Source organism: Mycteria americana, chromosome 5 (assembly GCF_035582795.1).
Source record: "Mycteria americana isolate JAX WOST 10 ecotype Jacksonville Zoo and Gardens chromosome 5, USCA_MyAme_1.0, whole genome shotgun sequence".
Lineage (NCBI taxonomy): Eukaryota > Metazoa > Chordata > Aves > Ciconiiformes > Ciconiidae > Mycteria > Mycteria americana.
In genome coordinates this window covers 49034574-49061028 of record NC_134369.1, presented here as the reverse complement: position 1 = coordinate 49061028, position 26455 = coordinate 49034574, and the positions used below count along the sequence as shown (strand labels likewise).

General features: G+C 40.9%; 1 protein-coding gene across 6 annotated transcripts; it reads right to left on the bottom strand.

Moving 5' to 3' along the window:
* Positions 1 to 12021: 12021 nt before the first annotated feature.
* CIPC (CLOCK interacting pacemaker) lies at positions 12022 to 24960 on the bottom strand. 6 transcript variants are annotated; one of them, XM_075503307.1, is made up of 6 exons: positions 24805 to 24960; positions 23305 to 23395; positions 21648 to 21851; positions 20560 to 20729; positions 18278 to 18343; positions 12022 to 16999 (listed from the first exon to the last, which is right to left on the bottom strand). In XM_075503307.1, exons 3-6 carry the CDS (start codon positions 21718 to 21720, stop codon positions 16121 to 16123), a joined length of 1188 nt encoding a protein of 395 aa, XP_075359422.1. In that variant the 5' UTR covers positions 21721 to 21851; positions 23305 to 23395; positions 24805 to 24960; the 3' UTR covers positions 12022 to 16120. The 6 variants fall into 6 exon arrangements, with proteins under 6 accessions (XP_075359422.1, XP_075359421.1, XP_075359424.1 ...); XM_075503306.1 differs by having other exon boundaries at positions 21648 to 21822; XM_075503309.1 differs by having other exon boundaries at positions 21648 to 21822; positions 23305 to 23388; positions 24805 to 24954.
* Between the last annotated feature and the right edge of the window lie 1495 nt (positions 24961 to 26455).

Here is a 26455-nt window from a genome sequence, read left to right as displayed (position 1 = left end):
TCTCCTCAGAAGTTTACAAATAAAAAATGCAAGCTCTCAAGTACTAGTGTCATACACCGTTTGCACAGTGCCTCGTTTAACATGTTGGCAGACACCTTAATAGTAGTTCCAGAATTGCTATCAATTGAAAATAAATGGAGCATGTTGATCAGTTTACTGCAAAAGAGGCAAAGCGGTGGATGGCAATAGCAAGCTCTGCAGTGAAAGAGAAAGCTCACTTTGTGATCAATGGGGATGGGAAAGTTTCATTTGTCTGCTACTGATTTTCTAAATACTGCTGTTAATCTACCTTGATCTTGAATAGTTATCAACTTGGGTTTCTGTGATTACTGTATATCCACCAGCTTAGGGGAATGTGCAGCCTCTGGCATGTTTTTCAGCTGTTTTGCTCAGTCTATCTTTACCATGAATCATTCCCAGATTCATGTTATTATCATGCCTGACTGGAAAATTTCTATTAGATGTCAGGTCAGTCTTTCAGCTGCTTGTGTTGGATAAGAAGAGGTGAAGATATGAACCTTTGTATTGGATTTGCATGGCAAGGTTTTGGGGGAGGGGGCGGGGCTACAGGGGTGGCTTCTATGAGAAGCTGCTAGAACCTTCCCCTGTGTCCAATAGAGCCAATGCCAGCCGGCTCCAAGACAGACCCACCGCTGGCCAAGGCCGAGCCCATCAGTGACGGTGGTGGCACCTCTGTGATAACATATTTAAGAAGGGGGGAAAGTTGCTGTGCAACAGCAACTGCAGCTGGAGAGAGGAGTGAGAATAGGTGAGAGCAACAACTCTGCAGACACCCAGGGCAGTGAAGAAGGAGGAGGAGGAGGTGCTCCAGGCGCCAGAGCAGAGATTCCCCTGCAGCCCCTGGTGAAGACCATGGTGAGGCAGGCTGTCCCCCTGCAGCCCATGGAGGTCCACAGTGGAGCAGATACCCACCTGCAGCCCGTGGAGGACCCCACGCCAGAGCAGGTGGATGCCTGAAGGAGGCTGTGACTCTGTGGGAAGCCTGCACTGGAGCAGGCTCCTGGCAGGACCTGTGGCCCCATGGAGAGAGGAGCCCACGCTGGAGCAGGTTTGCTGGCAGGACTGGTGACCTTGTGGGGGACCCACACTGGAGCAGCCTGTTCCAGAAGGACTGCACCCCGTGGAAGGGACCCGCGCTGGAGCAGTTCGTGAAGAACTGCAGCCCGTGGGAAGGACTCACCTTGGATAAGTTCATGGAGGACTGTCTCCCGTGGGAGGGACCCCACGCTGGAGCAGGGGAAGAGTGTGAGGAGTCCTTCCCTGCGGAGGAAGGAGCAGCAGAGACAACGTGTGATGAACTGACCGCAACCCCCATTCCCTGTCCCCCTGTGCTGCTCGGGGGGAGGAGGTAGAGAATTCAGGAGTGAAGTTGAGCCTGGGAAAAAGGGAGGGGGGGGGGAAGGTGTTTTTAAGATTTTGTTTTATTTCTCATTATTCTACTCTGATTTGATTGGTAATAAATTAAATTAATTTTTCCCCAAATCAAGTCTGTTTTGCCCATGACGGTAATTGCTGAGTGATCTCCCTGTCCTGATCTTGACCCATGAGCCTTTTGTTATATTTTCTCTCCCCTGTCCAGCTGAGGAGGGAAGAGCTAGAGCGGCTTTGGTGGGCACCTGGCGCCCAGCCAGGGTCAACCCGTCACACCTATGTATTGTCACACTGCTGAAAATACAATAGATTGGTTTGCCATCACTACACCCTTAAGAATCTCATATATTCACTGGGGAATGGGGTTGACACAGTGGACCCACATGAGAGTTGCCCTGGGAGTTAACAAGCAACTGCTGAATGCAGCCTTGTCACAGAGGCTGTTATCAAGGAATGATGTTATCATCCAGAACTGCTTGAGACCGTAGATAAGCTTTATGGTCAGTGACAGAAAAATAAGGGACAGATCCAGCATCATCAGCCAGGACTCCTAATGGTTTATGATTAGGATTTCCTTCCAGCAAACTCCTTATGGTTTGCTGGAAGGAAATTGTTGACCAGCACAACATAAGTAATCTTTGTAGGTCTAAACATGAACTGCCAAAGTCAAGCAGGTCCAGAAAGTCCAGATGCTATGAAAGCTGCTTGGAGAAAAACTTCAAAGTAGTGTTCCCTAAAGCAGAAAGTGTTTCACCAGGTAAGAACTTCCAAACACTCAATGCTAAGATCAATGTTTTGAGCAATGGAAGTTCCTTCAAGACTTAGAGAACCTGTCCCCCTACTGACAACTTTCAAGTGTCAGTTCTTTATTAATCCTCACTGAGTTTGATATTCAAGGTTGTCATTAGATGTTCTCCCAAAACATCCAGTGCTAAATTAAGTAAGAGTGGTTTATACAGTACTGAAGACCACCATGGGTCCTCCCAGTAGCGTGTGTTGATACTATGACTTTCTTCTCCAAGGAACACCTGTACTACTCAGTGAGATGGATTTGTCTGAGAAAACTTTGATTAATCAAGCAGTTTATTACACAAAACAAAACTTGATTGAGATTTTGGAAGTGTTATTGTCAAGGCAAAGAATTTTTCTTTTTCTCTTCAAGCCACAGTATAGGTTATAAAAAAAATATTTTGGACTCATTTATCCATGTCTCTAAATTAGTATGCACTAGACTGCAATTTTATGAGTGCTTTAGCTGTCTTCCCTTATACTTACATTGTCACTAACCATCCAAGGAAACAAGCCAATTTGTGAATATGAAGCCATGAAAGAAGGCACAAGGAAACAAAGGGACTGCCTGCAAAAAGCAAAAGGTGGCAACAAAGTTCTACTCAGCTATCAGCCATATAGTTCATGGAGATCTAAAATCTCTTTTAACGTCTCTGGAAACAAAGCTCCAAAATCTCATAATATTTTTCATGCCAGGAGGAAAGCTGAAATTTGAAATCAAACTATAAGAACAGTTTCTGGCTCCCAGAAGTGGCGTGTTTTCCAGGTGTATGAATTCAGCCCATCGCCACCTCAGATCACTCCATTGCTTCAGGGTAGTCAGGTGTTTCAGAAATTTGTCTGTATAACCAATGCAGCTGGCAGGCACAGTCAGCCTGGGCAGAGCCAATGTCCTGCAGCAAGAGATGCCATCAGCTAAGAAAGAAGTGTTACTGCCCAGGCTGTCAACAGCACAGTAAAACCCTTAGCTCAGGCAAGGATCTTTCATGTAACACACAAGCTTTCTGTCAAATCCAGGTTTGGGGTAGAAGAAACTCTGTCAGGCTGGAGGCAAACACCACATCTCTCCCCTTGACAATCTCTTTTTGGCTTCGTGTACTGACTACTCCTTATGAACTAATTTGGCCAAAACTTGTCCAGCGTCATCCAACCAGCTATTAGCATCTTCTGGGAAAGGATCAGTTTCAGGGGGGGCTCATTAAGATATGTATTATGTTGATGGGAAAAGAGTGCGGAAGTGTGAAATATGTGAAGGAGTGTGCCAACCCAGCCTACAAATTATAGCATGATGGACAGACTCGATATGAGCCTGCAGAATAAGATGGCAGCATTTCAGACTGCATATGAAGATGAACTTGAAGCAAAAAAAAATACAAGAAACCTTTCCATGGTGCTGTGATGCAATAAAGACAGCAAATATTATATTCAGCTTTGCCTTCATTAGTCAAACCAGATGGAGTTCACAGAAAAGCCATAAATTATTAAGAAGCTGAGAAATGGGTTTGTAAGAGGAAAAAATGGTTATATTTGCCTAGCTTGGGTAACTACAGCCAAAGTGGATGTGAGGAAAATGTGGCAACCATCCATGTATTTTGGAGGATGGGAGAAAATTCTTGTTGGATAAAGAAGCTTCAACTAGAAATAAAGTTAAATTTAAGAATAGGAAATGACATGTTAAAATTTCAGGAAATACTTCCAAACAGCAGTTCTTCCACTGTCAGCCTTTAGAATAAGCTTAGGTTGGAGAAGGTAAAATCTTCACATCTAGAGAGTTACAGAACTGAACAGGGTAAAGCACAGTGAATAGGGAACTGCCTGCTGTTGCTGGAAAACAGTGGGGAAAAATAAACCAGAGAAGCTTCCACTTTTTACCTAGGCAGTTGCTCAAGCTTAAGCCAAGAGGAGCTAGATACTGATCATGCTCACCTGGGATTTGTTTATATTATTACGACCCTTTTCAATTCTGCATTGTACTTCTTCCCATTTCAGCTGGGTTCAAAATATTTATCAGCACCAGTGCTTTATTCAGTAGAAGTAACATGAAATACAAATAGTTGTGCAAATGAAGTAATTTCTATATAGGTAATATGCATTGAAAAAGCACAAAACAGTGTTTTGGTCTTCTCTTTATAAGCATGGGATTAGAGCATGTGATTCCCACATGGCTTCTGTTTGTAAATGCTACAGCAATGATTGACAGATGGCAGAGAACTTCACAATTTTATATCCCTAAAGTAGTTCTCTGTTCATTAATGAGTTATGATTATATTTCTCAGCATTTCAATAGGACTAAGAGATACCCAAACCACTTATGTTTTTACCCTCTTTTGTACTTTTAAGTACCACCAGAATGACCACTCTCTGTGTATATAAACTGAAGAAAACATATCTATATTTCTATTTGATTTTTTTTAACCTTGAAATGAACAGTTAGGCATGTTAACTTCCCATAACACAACTTTCAGATGGTGAGAAACATTGCCAATTAAGAACCTATGGAAATGTCAGGACCCTTAAATACAGCAGCTACATAAATACATGCAAACTGAGATGTCATAATAGATTTAAGATCACTTTTCAATTCTGACATCATTTTAAGATGTTCTTTCTTTTTCTTCTTTACTCTTGCTCCATCTCCCTCTCCTTCCAAATCTAATACAGGGAAACGTTTTTGATAAAACATAGCAGGTCATATAGAAAAGATTTACGTGGAAGAATTGGGAGACCTTCACAGTATCTGGGAAATACCAAAGAGGAGAAAGTAGACATTTCATTAGCTCAGCTATTATTATTTATTAATCAACTAGAATGACCTTTTATAGTTTGATAAAATTTACCTACTGAAACACCAGTGGAAATGCAACCAATACGTAATTTAAATTTCCAGCAAAAGCCTAAAGTTAAGGTTTACATTTAAATCAAAGTGTTAAGAGGCTCTACAGATTTTCACTCCCCATAGGAAGTCTTTGAGGCATTAGACACATTACTCTGGTGGTCAGAAGTCTCCAGCACTACATCAGAGAAAGTAATCCTTTTGCAGTTAACTAGCCAAATGTCAGGTCTTTTAACAAATGTGAATTTTGAGAGGAATGCTCAATCACTTGGGTTATATAGGTGCACAAATAGCAAGACTGTGCCCCTAAAGTTTCTTCAAGGCATACAAAAATTCCACTCATTAATGCACTACTACAGATTACAAGCCATCTGAGAGAATTATAAATCTTTATGCTGTCTTGAAAGCCAGTCCTTATAAGTCCTATGTCCCGACCTTTTTCACTTTGGGCTTTGACAAATCCCAGTGTCTCTCCAAAAAAATTGTGCTAACTGTATAAACACATGTAAGCAAGCAGGACAGAAGCTTCATGGGTGAAGAGACAATAATGAAAATACTCAGTCCTACTAGTTGCAGAGCACTGTAGCTCAGTCTGAGAAAAAAGATTTGAGCATATTCTTAGCTTCAAGCATAGACATAGTCCCATAACTACAGCTGCACTACTCACACCCTTCATTTTACTCATGTGTTTCTCAGTTCTGTTGGTTAGGCCGCAGTACTCAGTGTCTTCCAGGACTGCATTGAGAGTATTTTTCTGATTTCAAATATTCTAACTTTTTAGGTATGAAAATGTAACATCTGATAAGCCTCCAGGCTTTTGACCCCAGTTTCACATGTTGCATTACTACAGTTACATGATCAGGTTTATGTGCTGGGGAGGAAAATGTCATGCATGGGCATAAATTAATACATGAGTGGGGCAAGACAGATGTCTGCTTACACCATGAAAGGCTTTTTTTGTGTCTGCAACACAGCCAGCTAACACTCTCCATTCCCCTAGCCTTATCAACCTTGAGATATTTACAAAAATTTCCCTGGACAGTCATGGAAGTAGAGATTTTAGTCCCCTGTATTCCTTCCTTTCAGTTTTCCAAACCGTAAGGAACCAGTCTCTATACTCACTTGTGGAATTACATTAGGGGAAATTAACCCAGTGAGTATATAGTTTAATTTATTAACATGAAAAAAAAGTAGGTTAGTATAACCACATAGATGATCAGCCTTTAGAAAATCCAGCACCAGAACCATGACAGCCCACAGCCATGGCTTGCAATAAAAACCAATATTGCAATTCTTATACAAGAAGCTTAAAGCACTTTATAATAGGGAACAAATATTGCTTTTCTCATTTTACAGCTGAGAAGATCAAAGTGCCTTCTCTAAGGTGAGACAAGGAACAGAGCCTGGGGCCATCTCAATTCCAACCATATGTTATTGTTTGAATTATTTCATGCAGCAGTAGCAATGTCAGTGCCAAGTGCTTTTGAGCTGGGTGCGATTTGCAGGATTAAAGCCATGAACTTAAGCCTACAGCATACTCTTTGGCCGGAGGAAAGAGAAGGGGAGAAGAGCAAGCACTCAATGAAAGCAGCGAGTTCAGCTCCACCTTCGAGACACGTTTCAGCTTATACATCTAGATCAAACAGGAAAAAATAATCTTTGTGGTTAAAAACACAGTGTTCAGATTTTTAAAAAGAAATCTGGAAAACAGGTTTAGGACACTGCGTGTGGATGGTTACCTTAAAATTTATTTTCACGCATCTGTGAGAAAAATCCTGCATAACATTGCTGTTCAATATTCTTTTCCTTTCTGCCTTTGTTCTCCTTCTTCTTTACTAACAGCTGCCACCTACTTATGGCATTAATTTTGTGGAATTTACTTAATCTTTTTCCACTTTCTTCCCCTCAAATTGCTGAGATTTTAGGCATCAGCCATATGGCGACCAGTTCCTCACTCAAAGTTCTGTTATTTTATCTTCTACCTGATGTGACTGTTTAGACGGTGGAAAATGAATGGAAAATTACAGTGCATTGAGAACAGTGTATGATTTAAAACAAGCATTTTGTCATGCCAAGGAAATAATGAACATCAATAGCAATCACTAAAACAAGATTGAGAGCTGATATTACACATCATAGATATCACATCTACATCAAGATCTTTCTTGAGTTAATAAGAAAGAGGCCAGGGCAAATCTCAAAAAAAGGAAAATGTCCAAAAGCATATGTTAGACATGTCAGTGCTAATGGTACTTGTTGGACATTAAGTGTGAACATAATTGCCAATATCAATTTCATGCCGTTATGTGTGCTCAGCTTCTGACCCGAAGCTTGGGGGCCACGGAAATGTATGAGTAGAGTCCACGAAGAATTGAGTGCTGCTATATTTGTTCTTATCCCAAACAGAAACAATTTCAGGCAAACAGAGACTTCTTTTTAGTCACATTTGTATCTTAAAGGGACCTAAAATGGATGCTGTAGCCCATTTACTGAAAAATTATGTACTAAGGACTGATCTTGCATCAGAACAGGGTGTGATAAAGAACTTACGAAAGCATGCCCAAAGTTAAGCTACGCTGTGGAGAACAATGGGGTGTTTTCCTCCCTTCCCCATACTAATGTGAGACGCAGGCAGTGGCCTGTTCCTGTTATTGTCATTATTTTTTAAGAGGTCATAGTGAATCTTTGCAGGGCTACTGAGCACTTAGTTGTTACTGAACCAACTGCCAGAACAGCGAGATGAAGGTCCTCCTCTAAGGTATTCCTCTAAGGTGTTCACCTGTGGATAAACAGACATTATAATGACATGGAACAGGAAAAATGGTATCAGAGAGTAATCTCGCCCCCAGGGATTCAGGATTTTTATTTTATTGGCATTCATCTGCTTCCATTCACCCAACTAAGCTCACTGATAAAGTAAGTCCTTTTACATCAGATGGCTGTAGTGTCTCAGATTGGTAGGTGTTGAGGTGCTGGAGAAGCAGTGGAATTTGAAAAAAAAAGCAAGCCTTAGAAACTGCAATAATGCTTCCCATAACTTTGCTGGCTCCAGGCTCAGGCAGAGGCAGTATATCATTCTGCTTCGCCTAACATCACTGTTTTAAGTTTGCCTGTGGAAAAAATGAACAGGGTAACAATTTTAATGTGCAGGCAAGTTTTATCTTTGCATCCTAGCCTTTCAAAGAAATAGACCCTTTGGCTTTGGCCATGAGGTGCACGTCCAGACTGCCCAGCTTGATTTTGAACTGCTAGAAACTAGTCAGGGCCATTGGTGCATCTGTGTACCAACGTCTCACTCCAAACCACATTGCCTAACTACAACAGTCTCTACCAAATGCTACCACTGCAGACAAGCGCTACAGCAATAGACCCTCAGTGCAGTTCAGCGCTCTGCTCTGTTCCAGTTTAGCCTGGCTGCAGCTCCCATTATACATCTAGAGGCTTTTCAGTATTCAGATTATAATCTTCCAGCTCAGACTTGCCTTCCTTGCACAATTAGACTGGAAACAAATGTTTCAGAATTCTTTCTGGGCATTTCTCACACAACTGATGTCAGTGACCAACTTTCAGAGTGTTCTCGGAAAGCGTTATTGTGTAAGCACGCTGCAAGCGTGGTCAGTGATAGGATGTTGAACAGTGAGAGCCAATTTCACTTGATGAAGACTATTCTATTCTGACTTCTGAGCATGTTTGGACGTGTTGTATAGCATTATCATTTGCATGGGGGACAATACTTAGCAAGAATACAAAACAATAGGCATTGTTAACATTCACTCTGGGTAAAACAGCTTTCCTACTGTCTACTCGTATTTCACACTTCCCACGCTAAACACTGCTCATCTCACAAAATAGTCATTGCACTGAACTCTGCCTCTGGCAAATGTAGAACAAGGCCTATCTGGCACAGTGATGTTTTGTACCAAACGAAACCCTTAATATTTTTTTTTAAATAGCATTTTTAGGGATATGGTGAAAAAATGGTATTTGTACTCATTGAGTTAACAATTTTCTCAGGAGATGCTGTTACATCCTTACTGAGCTTACTCAGGAGCTCTCTGTTAGCTGCCTCCTCCACCGCAGATGATTGAGCAGTTTTGGCTATCTATGTGGACTTCTGTTTCTTCAGCATGAGGTGATGGAACCACTCATCGAAGTTGGGGTCCTGTTCCCTGTACAGGCAACCCAAAACAACCCAGGAGAAGGGGATGAGGGTAAAGGGAAATAACATCTTCCCCCACCCCTACAGTCCAGACTATTTCCATAGTGCTTGAGATTCACTGAAAAATGAATGCTATGACTAATGCCGCAAAACACTGAGCTTCCAGCCAAAATACATTTTCATTTCCAATAAAAACATAAGAGTTTTCCATTGAAAACACATAAATTTTTCAAGCAGTCCCATCTATTAAAAAACAATAAGAATTGGTTTTCTGTCTGTTACTGGATTTCTTAGTCCTGGTAAATATAAGTGGCCTAAAAAAGCCCCTTACTACGGCTATGGAAAAAAGGTAAGATCGCTTAAGTGGGCATGGTAAGAGGCATTCCAGTTCCATTAAACTAACTCAATTAATTGAATCGCAATAAGAACGAGAAGAAGACAATAAAGAAGTTGATGAAACTCCCCTTTTGGCCCTGGAAAACCAACTTCCTCCATTTCTTAAAATGTGTGAGATGCAGAAGAAATCTTTATGCTGGCAGTGCTCCATTTCAAAATGGAAATTAGATTGCTGCAGTGCAGAATGGCAAAAGCATTTCACAAAAATTTCTGTTGAGCAATTAGAAAAAAGCCAGATGTATTCCTCTCATATCATGACAGCAGCTTGATTTCCACTTCAAAAAATAATTCAGGACATTTTAAACAACGGTTATTAAACATTTTAAAGTCAGCAAGTCTGAATAAGTTGTGATGGAAATTTAACAGGAGGTAACCAAGAAGCTCTCTGGACCATCAATACTATTTCAATGAATTTCAGACCACTAGGAAAGATTTCAGAGGACTGAGGAGATGGAAGAACTAATACAGCATCAGCTTTTCAGTGGGTAGGTAGACTGATCTGAATGAACATACACTAGATATCTGAGAGAAAATAATGGAATAACCCATAATTTTTGATTAATCAAGGACACAGAAAGCAAAAATAATGGAAATTAATGAAGCTTATAAGAAATAGAGCTGGTCAAATAAAACTGACTCCTTATTTTGGTGAACTAGAATTAAAAATTGGTTGAGGACAAAGTCAGCACAGATATAATACTTATACTTCTGGTGGGCATTTAACAGTGTGCCATATGACACAGACTGAAGCCAGAATTATACAAAATTAACTGGATGGTGTGAAATGCATTACAACTATGGTTTCTGAATTGTATAGAGATCTATTAAACACTGTCTTCTACTCTTATTTTCAATAGGTTCTTGACTGTAACATTATTTATTACCATTTTTAATAATTGGAATACAACATAAAATTACCTTTAAAATCTAAAGGTGAAAAAGTTTCAAGGAAGAGAAGCAGACGTAACTAACGAATGCAATTGGTCACTTTTTATAAACAGTTTGTTTTGCTTTCTGGCTGCAAACTGCATTCAAAGGAGTGTGGAAACATACTTAAAGGACAGGCATTCACCAACCACAGAATCAACAGGTCCAAGGATGATTTAGACTTCCAATCTGATGCCATGGCCAATGCTGCTATAAAAATGAGGCAGAGTAGCAGTAGGGAGAGTTGATATTGTACAACTCTTTTAGCAATGCTGTTTTGCTATTAATGTTAGTGTTCCAATTAAAAATGCATTTAAATAATTTTAAGGATCCGAAGAAGAGTGCCACAGAGGAATAAAGGATTCAAAAGATTCGAGAGCTTAATCAGTTACTTTAAGAAAGCTGAAGAATGACTTGTTCAGTTTGTAAATGCTTACAGGGAAAACAGCAATGTCACAGCATGCAATTCAGTTTAGCAGACAAAAGGCAAAAGATCTGACAGCTGGATACTGAAAGACGACAAATTCAGGCTCAATATAAGAGGCACATTTTTAACAGCAAGTAATTATGGTTTGAACAATTTGGGTGGATTCTTCATCACTAGGAGCTTTCAAATCAAAGCAGGATGCTTCCTCTAAAAACATGCTTTTAGTTCAAACAAAAATTTGAAGAAGTCTTAGAAACTGTGCTCTACAAGAGAGCAGACTGAACACATGGTGTTTCCTTCTGAATCAGATCACACTGGAACAGTTAAGCTTGTCTCATGGACATACCTCAAAGGAGGTACAGATTTAAAAAGGGAAGAGAAGTCCCATGCATTTTGGAAACTCTGGACCATATAATACAGTTGGGAGCTATATGACTGCACTACACAGCAGCCTGAAAGGAAGCATCACGTAGATACAGCAAGAGTGTAAAATTGTGTAGGTAGGGACCCCACATTTCTGTCCCAGGAATTCCAAGAACAAAAGCAGTAACAGCAAGCTATGCTTAATCTAGCAGATGCCAGAAATTTTGCATGCCAGGAGATTCCTCAGCCCAAGCCTGTGGGGGGTATTGCTCCTTTCAGACTGTTTGTGTGTCACAAAAAAGAAAAACAAGACAGATGTAGTGCACCTGAAAAGAAGCAATTCACCTTTTTGGCCTCAGTGAAACAAAGGTGAACAGGCCTGACATCCTGCAGATAGACCTCACCATGTAAAGAAAAAGCTAGCCAGAAGAGACAGAGACCTGAAAATTTCCTGCTTGACTTGTACCCATACCTTTTATGAATACGAAATTTGCAAACACTGAGTTTCCAGTCTCAGGGAATAAAATTACTTCAATTGATGGCACTCCTTTTTGGATGTAAAGTAATGAGATTCAAGTTATTGCCTTGTCTGGTGCAAAGTAAGAACTTTAACCAGAATCTCTTGTACCTTCGGACAGGATCTCATGCCACAAGGCTGCTGGATGTTCTGGGAATGACTGCCTAGTTCTCACTGTAAGAGTCATCTTTGTACAAAGAAGACCATGTAAAGACGGCCACATTTTGAAAAATGTGTTTTACTGAAAAGCTGGTATACAGATTTAGTTGAAGAATGTTCTTCAAGAGAGAGAGTAAAATTTTTCACTCAAGTAATGCTTTCAGTAGCCAAAAGCCTCATTTCACAATTAGAACTTCTGCATACCCAGCTGACAGGATTAAGATATAGTGTAGGAGTTCACCCTGCACAGACGGTGAGCATAATATATAGTCATCACATGGAGATAACAGTTCAGAGATAGAAAAAAAACCTTCCAGGTTGTTCATGACAGATCTATGGCAATGGTCACCCACGACAACATATTTTTAGCATTCTGTACAGCCCACTTTTACTCATGCTCCTCCCAGAGACCCTTTAATTCATACATACTGTTAAAGCTCACATGACTGTCTTCAGAGAGATACATCATAGTATCACTTTTGGATCTGCACTTTACCACATGGGCAACATGCTGTTGTGGAAATGTATGTAAAGCATACTTTGGAACAAAGGACTCTGCAGTTTAACAGCATTAAAATAACCCACAAACTTTTCAAGTATGTACTTTATTTCATTCATATTTCACAGTCTGTTTCTGTAAAGTTTTAGCAAAAAGGTCATGTTATATAACAGAGTTCTTAGGCTACTGTATTCAGAGCTGGCAATGGACTTCAAAAGTACAGAAAATGTTTACATTCCAACTAGAGCAGTAGAATTTCAAAAATACATAGTAAAAGTAATCAAAAATATCAACATTTATTAAAACTTAATAGAAAACCAGCAGTCTGTCTGACCCATCAAGCTACCCCACTTGCTAGTTGTCAGCAGTAACTGAAGCCCCAGCAGGTAATCTGAGTGACTTTTTAGACTGGGACAGCTGTCTGCAGCTAACTTGGTAATGCAAAGTTTTGCTGCTTCAAAGGTCAAAAAAATCCCTAAGTTCATTGCTTACAGGCTTCCAATCAGAGAGGCTAATGTTTCTGCTCAAATCTACTGGACCACTTCCAGATCCTGCCCAGAATCAGGACCTATTCTGGTCCTGATGTAGTCAACTAATTTTCTCAACACAGTTCCAAGCTAACCTATTTCATTAAATTGCAGCTGAGAAAGAAAAGCCCTTATTGTTTAAAGGCTTATCAGGGCTTCTAGGAATAAACGCAGCTAAGAGGAACTGAACAGAATGGTACTTGATGACATATCTATCACTAGGGGCCTTCAACATCCTTTTTTTATAGATGTTGAGTCAAGATTTGCAGTTATCTGGGGATATGTTTTCTAACGGGCCCCAGATTTACATATAATAGTTTCAGAGTGGATTTTTCTAGTTCAGCAAATACTATTTAAGTCTGGACTGATGCCCAGTAGGAGATTTCTAACCGGCTGCTGGACTTTATTCACAGATTTATTGAATATATATTTATACAAATTACACCAGCTGAAAGGCCCATCAGCTATAAGCACACTCACTTCAGCCCATCCTCAGTGCTGTCGGGGAAAAAATACACGTGGTACGGTGTGGACTATGAGAGATTTCTATTAGCAAGGGTATTACACTGCAAGGCCAATTTTTCCTTCCTTTTATTCTATCAGAGCAGTGGAAATAGGATGGAGAAGAGGTCACCAGTAGACTCACTTTTTCTTGTCTCAAACAGCTAGGATTGGACTTTTTTTTCCCCTGACTTCCTTTCACCTCTAGGTAGCCTGAGTCCATCATCTTGTTTTCTAGGACAATCACTTCCTAAAAATATATATATTCTGAACATCAAATTCTCCTATTTGATGGGTAGAATAAGAATTTTAGGAAAAGCAGGAAAGATATCCTATGCATTTTCTCACACCTCACCTCTAGGCCTATTAAAGGTATCAGATCCATGGAACTGCCTCCTACTGCCTTCTCTCCTTCCTGCAAGAAGCTCAGAAGAAACAAGCTTATCTTTTGGGATTCTTTCACAAATGACCTAAGGTACCATCACATCTATCCTGCCAAATGTCATTCAGTGCAGATATCACAACTGATTCCAAAAGAGCTAGATCGCACATGTCCTACATTATTACACTGTACTGTGCTGCCTTCCTGCCTTCTGGGTTTGCTGGCTCAGTTTTGATATTGCTGTGCTGCAAGTTACGAGCCATCCTAGTATGCACAATTATAGCAGGTATATTTAAAAAAATACATGACAGACCATAGTCTACGAACACTTTTCTTTTAATTCCCATGTACTGCACTAGTCTTCCGCAGGTGGGCAGGATACCATGAAAGGCATGGTGATTAGTTTGTTACAGCTCCACTAGGGTGAATCCTGCCATGAAATTTCTCTCTAGTACAAATAGTGCTAGTACAAATATATGTGAGGCATGTACGGCATTTCTTTTCATCAGTCTAAAAAGGGGGAAACCCCTTAGAAGAGGGAAACCCTTTACAACTTCTCTAATGCACATATTTGAGGAAGACTACAAAAGCATTCTCCACAGTATTCTGCAATATTGATTCCCAGAGGCATCAGAAAATGAAACTGTCTAGTCACAAATTAGCAAAACATCCACTCTACTTTCGAATTTCTTGTTTTTAAGAATCTGAAACAGATGATAGAAGTGATCAAAGCATCAAAATACCCAGTCACCTAGACTGCACAATTTTTTGAAAACATTGTCACACAGAAAGGAACATACCATAAACAATCCAGATTCCTCAATGTTCTTAGACAAAGCCATTCTTAGTTCTCTACACAGACTGCCTCTGAAAAAATCCCCTTCAGATTGGAGGGAGTGACATAGTTAAGTGTCTAGATAAACTGAAATGAAATAAATGTCTGCAGAACAGCTTTTGTAACATGACTACTGTGGACCTCTACTAACAAGGCCTAATACCTTATGCACACAGTGGTGTTAGCTATGTCAAGGCAAGCGGATTAGGAATGATATAAATTTATGTGGAAGAAAAATGTTTGGGGGGGTTGTTGTTTGTTTTTTGTTGTTTGTTTGGGGTTTTTTTTGTTTTTAAGTTCAAACTCAAGTAGATAACATTTTTAGGGAGATTATCCAAGCTGACATCTTCCCCCCTCCCCCAACCTCCCAGGTACATTAATCTGATTTCTCTAAATTAAAAAAAAAAAAAAAAAAAAAGTAAAGGGGAAGAGGACTTGTTTCACCACAGGCCATTATGCTCCTTTTCCTTTCACCTCTATTTTTTTTTATACTTAGCAATCTGATTTCACAGAAAAAAAAAGTTTAGGCTTGTAAACTAAAGATAAACATTTCAAATAATATGAAACTAGTCTTGCCAAATTAACCCTGGAGAATGAATATCTTCCTTATGCTGTTTTTAAAAAGTCACTGCAGTCTTTAATAACAATGTTTAATCTGTTAGCTACCAAGAAAATCCAAAGCCACTTGCCTTGTACACCTGTTAGCCATTAATAAATATGGCTTTGGAACAAACACTTTCAGTGCAAGCCTTGTGATTTTCACTAAGTTAACTGTACAGATCAAAATCAAAAGTGTACTCAAAACGTGTCATTTCACTTGGCTCCTAAGATACTCATCACTTTGACCAAAGACTGCAATGAATATAGAATGCTGCTTCAGCACAAGTGATCTCCACTAATTCAAACGCATTAAAACCCCAAAGTAAGACACTCTGGTACAAGAAAGGACAGCGACAGCCTAAAGGTACCACCCCACCAACGTAAGTTTCCTCTCCTCACACCAACTCCCTTCATCTACTTGCAGCTGATGATGGCCCAATACTGGGGCCTGTTCTGCTGTTCCATTCTCAGAACTATCTGAAGATGGGAATAGGAAGATTCTTGCTTGCAGAATACTGCAAATGACTGTCCTTTCACTGCAAGAATGCAAACATGCCAGCACAGAACAACCAAGCTTCTCAAGTCCAAGGAAGTACACAGAGTTAGCATGCAGTTCAAGGTCACACTGAAGTAGTAAGTGCCCATTCTGTCAAGACCCCACCATGCTATTCCAGTCCCACAACTGGCTCTGAAGTCAAGTTGTTAATGGCATGCCACTTCGCAAGTCTTGGACTCGGAAAACGCTCAAGTAAAAGCTTGAGATGGTAAATAGGAGGCACAGAAATAACTTGACCAACAGCTATGTACCTTTTTACTACATGTTGGGATAAGTGGAGTCTTCAAGGTTGCTATCAGCTTTATCAGATCCTGTTAGAGATGCTTCTAGCTCTGCCCACGACTGTGGAGCATTGTTCTTTATTGCCTCTATGAAAAGCTGTGTTTGGTGCTTCAGCCGGTCCAGCTCAGCCTGAGTCACCTGGTTCTGATGAATGAGCTCCTTGGTTTTTAAAGTGATCTCCAGCAATCCCGACCTGCGTAGCACAACGAGTGTATTCTGAAAGCGTCTGCACTTGCTTTGTTGTTGCAAGAGCAGCTCAGGGGTAGTGCAAATCTCTTCTGGTATCAATGGGGGGCTCCACATGGCAGACTGCATCGTAGTCTGTGCTGCACTCTCGCTCTCATGAGGGGTGCACTTTGTTGCCTGCAGAGTTCCAAAAGGCAAAAGGGGAGTCAAACCCGGCACTTTCTGAGTGTCACTGGAAACACGGTGAAAACCAGGAAGAGCTGAAAGTTTTCCACTTGTCACCAGAGTTGAAGAACTTTGCTGGTTAGAATCCTGAGGGGTCTTAAAGCTAACTGGTAGGTGGGCAAAAGGACTAGTAGGCAAGCCTGTGCTCCTCGACACAGGAGAAGTCTCCATTTTGGGTGCTTCTGTGCAGAGTCGTTTATGGCAATTCGTGTCCTGACGTTCTTCTAGATCAAAGGAGTGATCTCTTTTGCAGGGCTGTGGTGCTATTTTGGGATAAGAATTCAAGATGGGCAGGTAATTAGTGGAGTCATTTCTCTTTTTCCCAACAGGGTGAGGGTTAATGGGCGGTGGGATCGATGGACGAAGAAACACTAGCTGTGGCTGAGCTGGAATCACTTCAAAGGATGGCTGCACAGTCCAAGACTGGAGTTGTGATGAAGTCCCCTGAGAAGCACAAACGGGGAAAAAAATAGAAGTCTTACAACAACATTGTAGAAGAGGATCAAAAAACCTTAAATGAAACTGGTGGACTGTGCCATTTCTTGATATTTGATATACACCGTTTGAATACATTCTGAACAGTTTTCCATCCAACTCATCCTTCTCTTTTTCTGACAACAGAGCATAGCACTAGAATCAAAGCTGAAATCCATAATCCTTTTACTATGGAACAGCAGATACATTTAAAAACAATTCAGTCTGAATTTATACATGCTTTCCTAAATGAGGATTACAGTGCATGCTTATATTGTACAACGCTCATGTAAAAGTTCGACCCAGACTTGGGGTCGAACAACAAGTGTACAGAAAAGTTGAAAAATAATTAAGCATTGTGGTATTGAAATATTTTAAAAGAGTCAAAGAAAGACTGCACAGACATTTTAGGAACAATTCAGACTCCCTCTTTGTTGAAAGGCAGCAACTCTAATTTTGTCAATTCTATTCTTATAGCAAGCTCTTCAAACGGTTATTTAAAATAGACGACAGCTGTTCAGTAAGTCTTGCAATCTTAAGTACAATACACAGTTTCAATAAATTTAAAACCATGAGGTAGAAAAAAAAAAAAGTGCTGAATATCAACCAATGCAAGGAAAAAAGCCTGTTGTAAGCCCAGAGCAGTTTAACTCCACACCTCTGGTGAAATGGCACACACCGATAAATCTTAAAACCATTATATTTCAAGAAAAATGCCCAAGTTTTTACTCCCTCCCACAAGCCATATTCTGCAATATAGGGGAATACATCAATTTTTACAAGACATTCCCTCTTCCTCCTCCAATACATTACTACAGATCTTCATGAGATCTCCTGGCCAAAAAGCATGCCTGCTTTTCTCCAAACATATCAAATGGTCTAGTAAGAGATACTATTTCTTTCTGAAGCAAAATCTCACTTCTTAATATATAAGTCATCACCACTACAATTATACTAATATAATATACTGTCAACTACTTTTCCAATTCCTTATGACTTGGAACGCTACTGGCAGGCCTGCTGAAGGCACAGTTTTTAGCTAGCGCAGATACATTTTATTATTTTTGGTACTGTACTGAGTCATCTGAAATCCATCTCCTTTCCCCTGGTCTCATAAGATTTAAATTGGCAAATGCCAACATGCTTTGCTGAAGTCCATTCCCCCAGTAAAGGACCTGAACTTGCCAAAAGCGGGTATTACCCACTGATTAGGACACTGAGACTTGGAGATGAGATTCAATTACCTACTCCGACACAGAATTTCTTTGGTTCAGTGGGCAAGATGCTTATGGAATAGCGATACAGAACAATTACCTGTAAAAAATAAATATTACTACCTTATCACAGAAGAAAGTACAAACACATTCAGAAGAAAAGTATCTGGAGATGTTAGGAGTGAGGAAGTATACAAGTACCACAGCTATACACACAGAGGACAGAACATGCAGCCTTAAGGAACAAGGTTTTGGGGTCAGAAGTTGTCATATACTGCACAATTGTACAGTATCTAGCACAGCAGAGCCCCAAAATCATTGAGGCCAAAAGAGCTGTGGGAACTGTTTATCTTGTTCTTGTTTTTTTCCCCATCTCTTATCTACTTTCTTCTCCTTTCCACTTATATTGCGTTCTGCTCTTGTTCTCCTACCCAAAATCTCATTTTTAGTAGAGAAGGACATGATTATTTTACTAATTCTGGTTAAGTGTTGTTTTGGTTTTTTTTTAAATGAAAGCTAGCATCCTGCAGATATCAATATCACTTGTTTAACTAGCCTTCCTACTTATTAAAGACTTTTATAACACTTACAGAAACCTTGCCACAAGCAGCACTGTGTTTCAGAGAATTAATCCTTGCCTTTTTTTTTTTTTTAGTAACATTACTGTTAGCTGTTTACACTCTGAAATTGGGACAGCAGGTAACCATTACTGTGCAGGGTCACAGTGGTTAAGACAGAAGGATGATGCTGATTGAAATTGAAACTAGAACAAATAAACAGCAGTAACTGGATGCTGCTATTTTTTTCTTGGTCCAGCGAGCCCCACTGAGCACTGTGTTGAAAAGACTGTTTTAAAGAGATGACCAGTGACTATCTGAGGTAACTAGGCATAATGGAAAGAAGCAGAAAGACACTTCATTATTATTCTGACCTAGACTTGTTGCTTTTGTTTATTGCAGTAAACATTTTTCAATTTAACATTATTGTCCTTAACCATACATAATTAGACTTAGATGTTATGACGTGCTGCTCAACACAACTGAGTCTGGTAATTTTATCTACCTCCGACTCTTGCTCCCCAAAGTCCCTTTTTGCTACACTACCATTTTTAATTTTTTTTTTTTAATAGAGAGAGAGATATATATTAGCTACTTATTATTAGCTCCTTCTCCTAACTGTTTGCAACACAACCTGGAATTTAACATTAGACTACCACTACAATCAGTGTTTAATTTTTGAGCTCTGGGCCAAAGACTTATCAACCTTTTGTGAAGCTTGTCTACTCCCTACTATATGAAAACTTCGGCATTTGTTTAGACAGCATTTTGTCCACGCATCTAGACACATGACTATAACATAAAATTGTTTCTTGTCAAGATAATGCTCAGAGATCAGAACCATTCCCCCCCCACAAATGCATAATCTGCTAAATACTAACAGAAACTCATACCTATGTTAGCATTGATACACAGTATCTGAATTTAATAGGTTTTGCTTGTTGTCATAACAGATTCAGTAGGAAAAGAATCAGGATCTATATTCTTTTTTCCCCTTCTCACTGTATTCTCAGAAGTATTCTAATAAAAAAAACTGAAGAACTTTTCCTCTGCTCAGAAAACATGAGTGAGTACAGAGCAAGAGTTCTAATCAGATGGCAATACTTTGAACTTGGAGCTCTGGTATCTTCTGTTACAGTGTAAAAGTTAGGAGTCTCACAGATGCCCTGGAGGAACAACACACCTAACAAGATATTGGAGGACATAAATAAGGAATGTAATTGTTGCAATGTGAGCCATCACATGCAATTAAGAGAAACAACTGTTGAAGTAACAATACCAACTTCAGATACAGATTTAATTTTTTCATTTATAACATTCTGGATTAGTGTTTCCCATTGCACATAAAGCACTTCTAGGACCTAAGAACTAGGATGCAAAACCTATCATCCTATTTTACTGTCTTTACTGAATGAAAAAGAAAACATCAGCTTTCAAAAAGAAAAACATTCCACTTTTTTTGGTTTGATCTTTGGTGCCATTTACATAACATTTTTAAAGATCTATTTTCTGGGGATCCTTTTGAGACAAAGAGGTTTAGTAGATGTAGCAGAGCTTCTCCATTCACTTTTTTTTCCATCTTAGTGATTCTAGCTGCCCCTCAAAAGAACAGGCTGTCACAATAGAACTTTTCAAGTTACCAGTTACTTTCTGGACTGCAACAACTTTGTAAAATCTTTTTGAAAGGAAAAATATTTTTTAAAAAAACAAAACAATTTAAGAACATGCAGTATTTTTCAGTATATTATTTCTTCCCTACCTGCTTAACTAACACGTTTTTCATTACGACCATAGGAGAAAGAGCAGGAAAGGAGTTACTTGTGGTCATTGGGCATTGCCAAGGCCCGTCCTCTGCGTTCCAACACAATGCATTCAGCACATCCTCCGAGTCAGTCTGCTCCATAGCACTCGGGCACTCTGAACTTCCATCTGCCAGAGGTAGAATTCAGCTGTTAGTTGTTTCACATGCCGCATGCTTGCTACCTCCTTTCAGTTCTACTATTCTGCTTCTTTTCGACCAAGCCACAAAGAACAATAAACTTTACTTCTGGAATACCAATAAAATTAGACCTGTTGTGACAGCTGTCAAATAGCCTTTAATAAAAGGCTTTATATTTCAGGCCAGTTCTCATTGCAGGCATTGCTTCCCAAAAAACCTATTACTTTTTGGTCTTTTGTACTGAGTCTCCAGGGGACTGCGCACTATCAGGAAGACTGCTCTAAAATCTGGTGCAGGAAAGAACTACGGGCTCCAACATTGCCATAGCCATAGTGTGTGCTGCAGGCATTTTCTGTCTTGAAATCCTCTATCTACAAACCCAGTAAGGCGGGTGTCTCTCACAAAAACATTTTTTTCTTTTAAAGGCAATCTTTGCACAGTTTTGTTGAGTATTAAAATGGCACACCGTGTCTACATTTTACTGATGTTATAACAATTACTCTGTGGTTTATCAGGCTCTACTGACAATCTGGTCAAATCGTGGGAGACATTATACAGCATAATCCAACAGTTAATTCATCACTGCAAAGAACAAAAAGTAATTTTGCCATCCCCACTTCTAGACTCTGAAGTCTGAAGATTCTTCCATTAGTTTCTTTATTAGGCACATTTTAAATTCCCATGCCATTCAAATTCACAGGATGAACTTTATAACTACATAAAGCTCCACTCCAAAAAAGTTTGGTAGTAGGATGACTGCAGATGCAACCTGTCTTGCATACAAAGGCCCTCCCAGGTAACAAGACACAAACTGTAAGGGGCTAGAGTCAGATTTGTCAAACATCACCAATAAAGGCAAAGTCTGAACAAGATAACACAAAAAAAGGTAATGCAGTGGTTTTCTAAACCTGAATATCCGGAGTCCTTGTCAGATTCAGCTGCCGCCATGCTGAAGTGATGGTTCAAGCTCTTCATTTCCATCACTTTGTCCAATAGTTCCTTGAGGGTCTCAATAGATGACTACCTTGTCTCCACGCTTCCATAGTGCTGCAGGCAGTTTTTAACACCTTTTCGATTGAGGAACTACAAAAATAGTTAAGAACAAAAAGGGACTTTCTCTGAATCTAAAGAAAGTTCCATCAGTATAAGACAACAAAGAAGGCCACGTTTGTCCTTATGGAAATCTGGTTACCAAAGGTTTGCTGCATCTGTTAAACAATCTCTAGAATTCTATTAAACTCCCAGGTAAACATAGCAAATGTGAATCACACATTTAGGTTAGCAAAGGCTTACCAATAAACCACAGTTTATTCCCCGCAAAACTCTCTAAACTATGCATGTTTAATAACACATTACAGAGTAGAAGAGATGGGCAACAATTTTTTGCATCAGCTGACACATTACTTTGCAGAATCCTCTGGACTAAATTTTTCCATCTGCCTTGGACTGATTTTTTAAGTTTCAGGAAAGTTTCCATGATCCAATCTTTCAGTCCCCTGTAGCAACTACAAGAGAACAGTACCATACTAGGCATGGCTTTTGAGTCCTTTAGAGTAGGTTAAAAGATGCCAAAAAACCTAAGGCATAGGAAGGAAGAAATTAACTGAAGCAGAAACATAGTACAGATATTTTACTTTTTAAAAAATTTCTTTATTTTTCACTACTGCTCTGAATGCCATCAATGAATCAAAGGTATTTGAGAAGTATTGAAGACATGGATGCAATTGAAGGGGCAGAATGCACCCATCTCATTCAGCTCCTTTCTTCAGTGGCTAAGCAAGTCAGAGTACAGAGCACAGGTCAGCCAATCTTACTGAATTACCTGAAGTAGAATAATTTCATACTTAAAATTACTGAGTAAAGTACACGGTAGATTCATCTGGAGAGCACAATGCATAAGTGATTTCTAACTCAGTTATGAATTCTGTCAGACAAGGCAATAATTCCTTACTGTACACACAAAACTTGGGAAGTAGGAATGTGACTTCTTGATCTGCTAAAAATATAATGCCCAATTCTACAAAGTTCAGCAACATGGATAACCAAAATAAAATAGCAGATACGAAGTGTATGGTTGTTATCTGTAATTAAATCAATGCCTCTCTGAGTCAAGTGGGATAGTTGTGTATTTCTTTTTACGATGCCAGTGAGCTAATCGGAGACTTTCAGAATAAAAACATCTCAAATTATTCAAAGAATGAAATGCAGATAGAAAACTAATGTATTAGACCTGTTTCTCCACCCAAAAAAAAGCAAAGTGAACTAAAAGCTAAAGGCTATTCATAAACAACTTTTTTTTTCAAGAATTAAGAGTTACTCAGGCCATATTTATCTTACAAAAACTTAGCTATCCCAGGGACTGAATCCCAAAACAAGTCAGCTGTGCTGGGTGAAGCCCATACAACAAATACAGCCGAACCTGCAAAGCTGTCATTTTGTTAATACAGTCTGTTTCACTCTCAAGAGTAAAGTAAGTCATCAGAGAAAAGAAAGTAGAGTAAGTGATCAGAGAACATGCTGGGGCTAAAGAAATCCATACTGCTAAAAGCACAACACATACTATACCTGCAATGCACTCCTAGGGGAGACATGGCCTTAGAAATGCCCTCTTCTTCCCACACCCAGAATGAGAACACTGGAAGGCTGAAACTAAAAGCTATGAAAATCAGAAAAATGTATAGTTACATTATGGCCTCCCATACTACACACTTGTCACAACCTTTGGCTGCTTCCTGAGGGTAGGCAGACTCTAGTAAGACAGAACAAAGTTTCTGATTCTCTTAAAAAAGGTAGCTGAGAGTTTGGCTAACAGAAAAATGACAGGATGAAGTGCAGAAATTATGTCTAATATTATTTGTAGAAATTATTTTCCTATAAAGCAACCCTTTGAAGTTGTGTATTTAAATTACAAATACAGGAACTCAGGAGTCCGCATCATAGTCAGGACAGCAGTATCCAGTGCAAGCTACTCCAAATGACATTGCAGCAGACATTCTACAATGATATACCCCAAAAGACAAGTTTCTTCTTAAGGTCCTCACAACTGGCTGTTAGAATTCTGCTCCAAGATCTTGAGCCTTGGCACCTCCAGTAATAAATTCTGTACGTTAGATAACAGTGCTGAGATGGTAGCGTGACTATCTATATAACTACAAGAAAGGCAGAATAAACATCAGCAGAAGATAATTTCCTCAGTAGCTATTTGCATCATTTTTACTTTCCATCTTCAGTAACACCTGCCAACCTGCTAACAGGTATGGAGCAAACATAACTACATAAGAGCAACCTAGATACTACCACTGGAATGGAAGATGAGCTTTAAGATGAGGTTTAAGTCCCCATCCATGCTTTCATTAGTTAGCCCTTTCCAAAACAAATGTATCTTTTTTAAAAGTGATACCTATTGATGCTAATCTCCAAAAAAGCAGAGCTAGAAACAGAAAGAGGACTAGAAATAAGTAAAATAAGAACATGCCATCTGCTAGCCTTGCATCAAGGGAAGCTTTGGGAAGGGCTGGCACATCTTCTTCTCTTCTCTTATGGAAAAACCCAAAACAGTAACAACAACACCGCCACCACAACCGAAAATAAACAAACCAGAAGCCACTCTCGAGACACGCGGGCGTGGGATCCCCCCTGCCCACCCGCGAGCCAGAGACGCCCCCCCGGCCCGGCAGGCAGGTGCTCCGCCGCGCACCGGCGGGAAGCGCCGGGCCCTAACCCCGACGCTCAGGGCCCTCCCTCCCGCCGCATCGGCGAGAGCTGACCCCACCCAACCGCCTTCCCGGCGCGTCGCCCACACGCCAGGCCCAGGCGGCGGGGAGCCCCGGAGCACAGCCCGCCCGGGCGGGGTGCCCTCGCAGCGGGCCCGGCGTGAGGAGAGGCCCGGCGCAGGCGGGCCGAGCCACCCGGCTTTCAGGCCCGAGCCGCCGCGCTGCCATACGGCGAGGCGAAGCAGGCCCCGGCGATGGCCCAGACTCCCCAAGCCCCACAGCTGCCACCGCTCCCGCACGGCCGCCTCCCCCCGCGCCGGGCTGGGCCGGGCCGGGCCGGGCCGCCCCTCACCTGGGTGCGGGCCGCCACAGCGCCAACCCCGCCAGGCCGCGCATGCGCGACACTCTACCATGGCGCACGAACCTCCCTCGTCACCTAGGCAGGCCCACCCCGGAAGAGGAAAGTTGCCCGCCAGGCTCCCTCCGACGCACATGCGCACAGCGACGCCGCCGCGCTCCGCGCTTGCTGGAGACGGGGTGGTTGCAGCGCGCGTGCGCGCCGCGCGCGGTCGTTGCTGTCCGTCCTCGCGCTGCAGCAGGCGGAGGCCTGGCATGGCGTCGTGTGCCCGGGGCCTGCGCGCCTCACAGGGAGCGGAGGCGAGAGGGCAGGGGCCTCTGGGGTACAGCAGAGGCAGGCTCACTGTAGGAGTCCTTACCACAGGCCCTCAGGTGCAGTGGGGATTGGCGTGAGGTGGGAGCAGGCAGCTGCAGATGCACAAAATGTACAATGGATGCACACAGGGTCTGTCAGGGAGAAGGGCTGGTTTTGAAAGATCTTTGGAGACCCATCCCACCATGGCTGTCAGGGACATGGCAGGAAGGAGTATCTTCACTGAAAAAAGGTGTGGCTGCCTCCTGTTGGCCTAGTACTACATGGCCAGGCAAGTGTGCGAGGGCTTGGAGCTGTTTATTGCCTGGCCTGGACTTGTGAGGGAATGGGACAGGGTGATCAGAGCCAGGAGTTTGGGATGCTGCTGGACTTCCCAAATGCTGTGCAAAAGAGTACAATTCATCTCTACACACGAGTTTAGACCTAGAGCGTCTCTCACTCCAAGAATGAGAGACGACAGCAAAAACAGCCACTTAAAAATGAGGAAAGCAGCACAAAAGAGTTCTGAAAGCTTTACACTTGTCTTAAAGAGGGAAAACATGGCAAAAGGAGGACCTGTCACGAGCAAAAGAGGAGTAAAGGATACCCTTATTCTTCTACGTGGTTGGTAAATACGAGATAGTGAAAGAAATGTATGGATTTGCTTTCCATGAACTGCCTATAAGCCAAGGGCGAATAAGTAGGAGGAAGTGAATCTTCTAGATAATGAATACAACTAGAATAGCTATTATTGTTCTGAGAACTGCATAAACACTACCAGCACCCAGAAGCCTGTCAGAATATTTTGCGTTTGGACTTGAAAGCCATTTCATTAGAGAAAACTGAAAAGGCTGTGTGGAAGGGCTGAGCAAAGTCACAATGAATTCCCTGAATACAAACGGATGAAAGAAATGCTTTCATTATTATCATGGTCTTGTTAAAGAACCTGAAACATGCTGATTAAGAAGATCAACATGATCTAATAAATTCCTGAATGGAAAAGAGAAGGACCTTTAGTCTCAGTAGTCTCATAAATAACCTGTCAAATGCAAAACAAAAATGTCTGGGATTATGTCAAATGACAGTCATTTTGAAAGTGTGACACAATGGATTCCAGTCCTACTAATCCGAAGTGCTGTGAGAGAATGCTAGTGACACATATTCCTAGGATGTATTTTTGAGTATTTAAATACCAGAGTTGGCTCTGAGTTACATCTAAACAGTACCATGAGACGTGTGATCTCTCAACTGTGGATTTGGATCCCTTACTGTTCAGGAGGTTTGGGTTCTCAGGAAAAGCATGCTAAGAATGCTGTTGCATCATGATATTTGCTCAGGCATGGTCCTGGTTGCC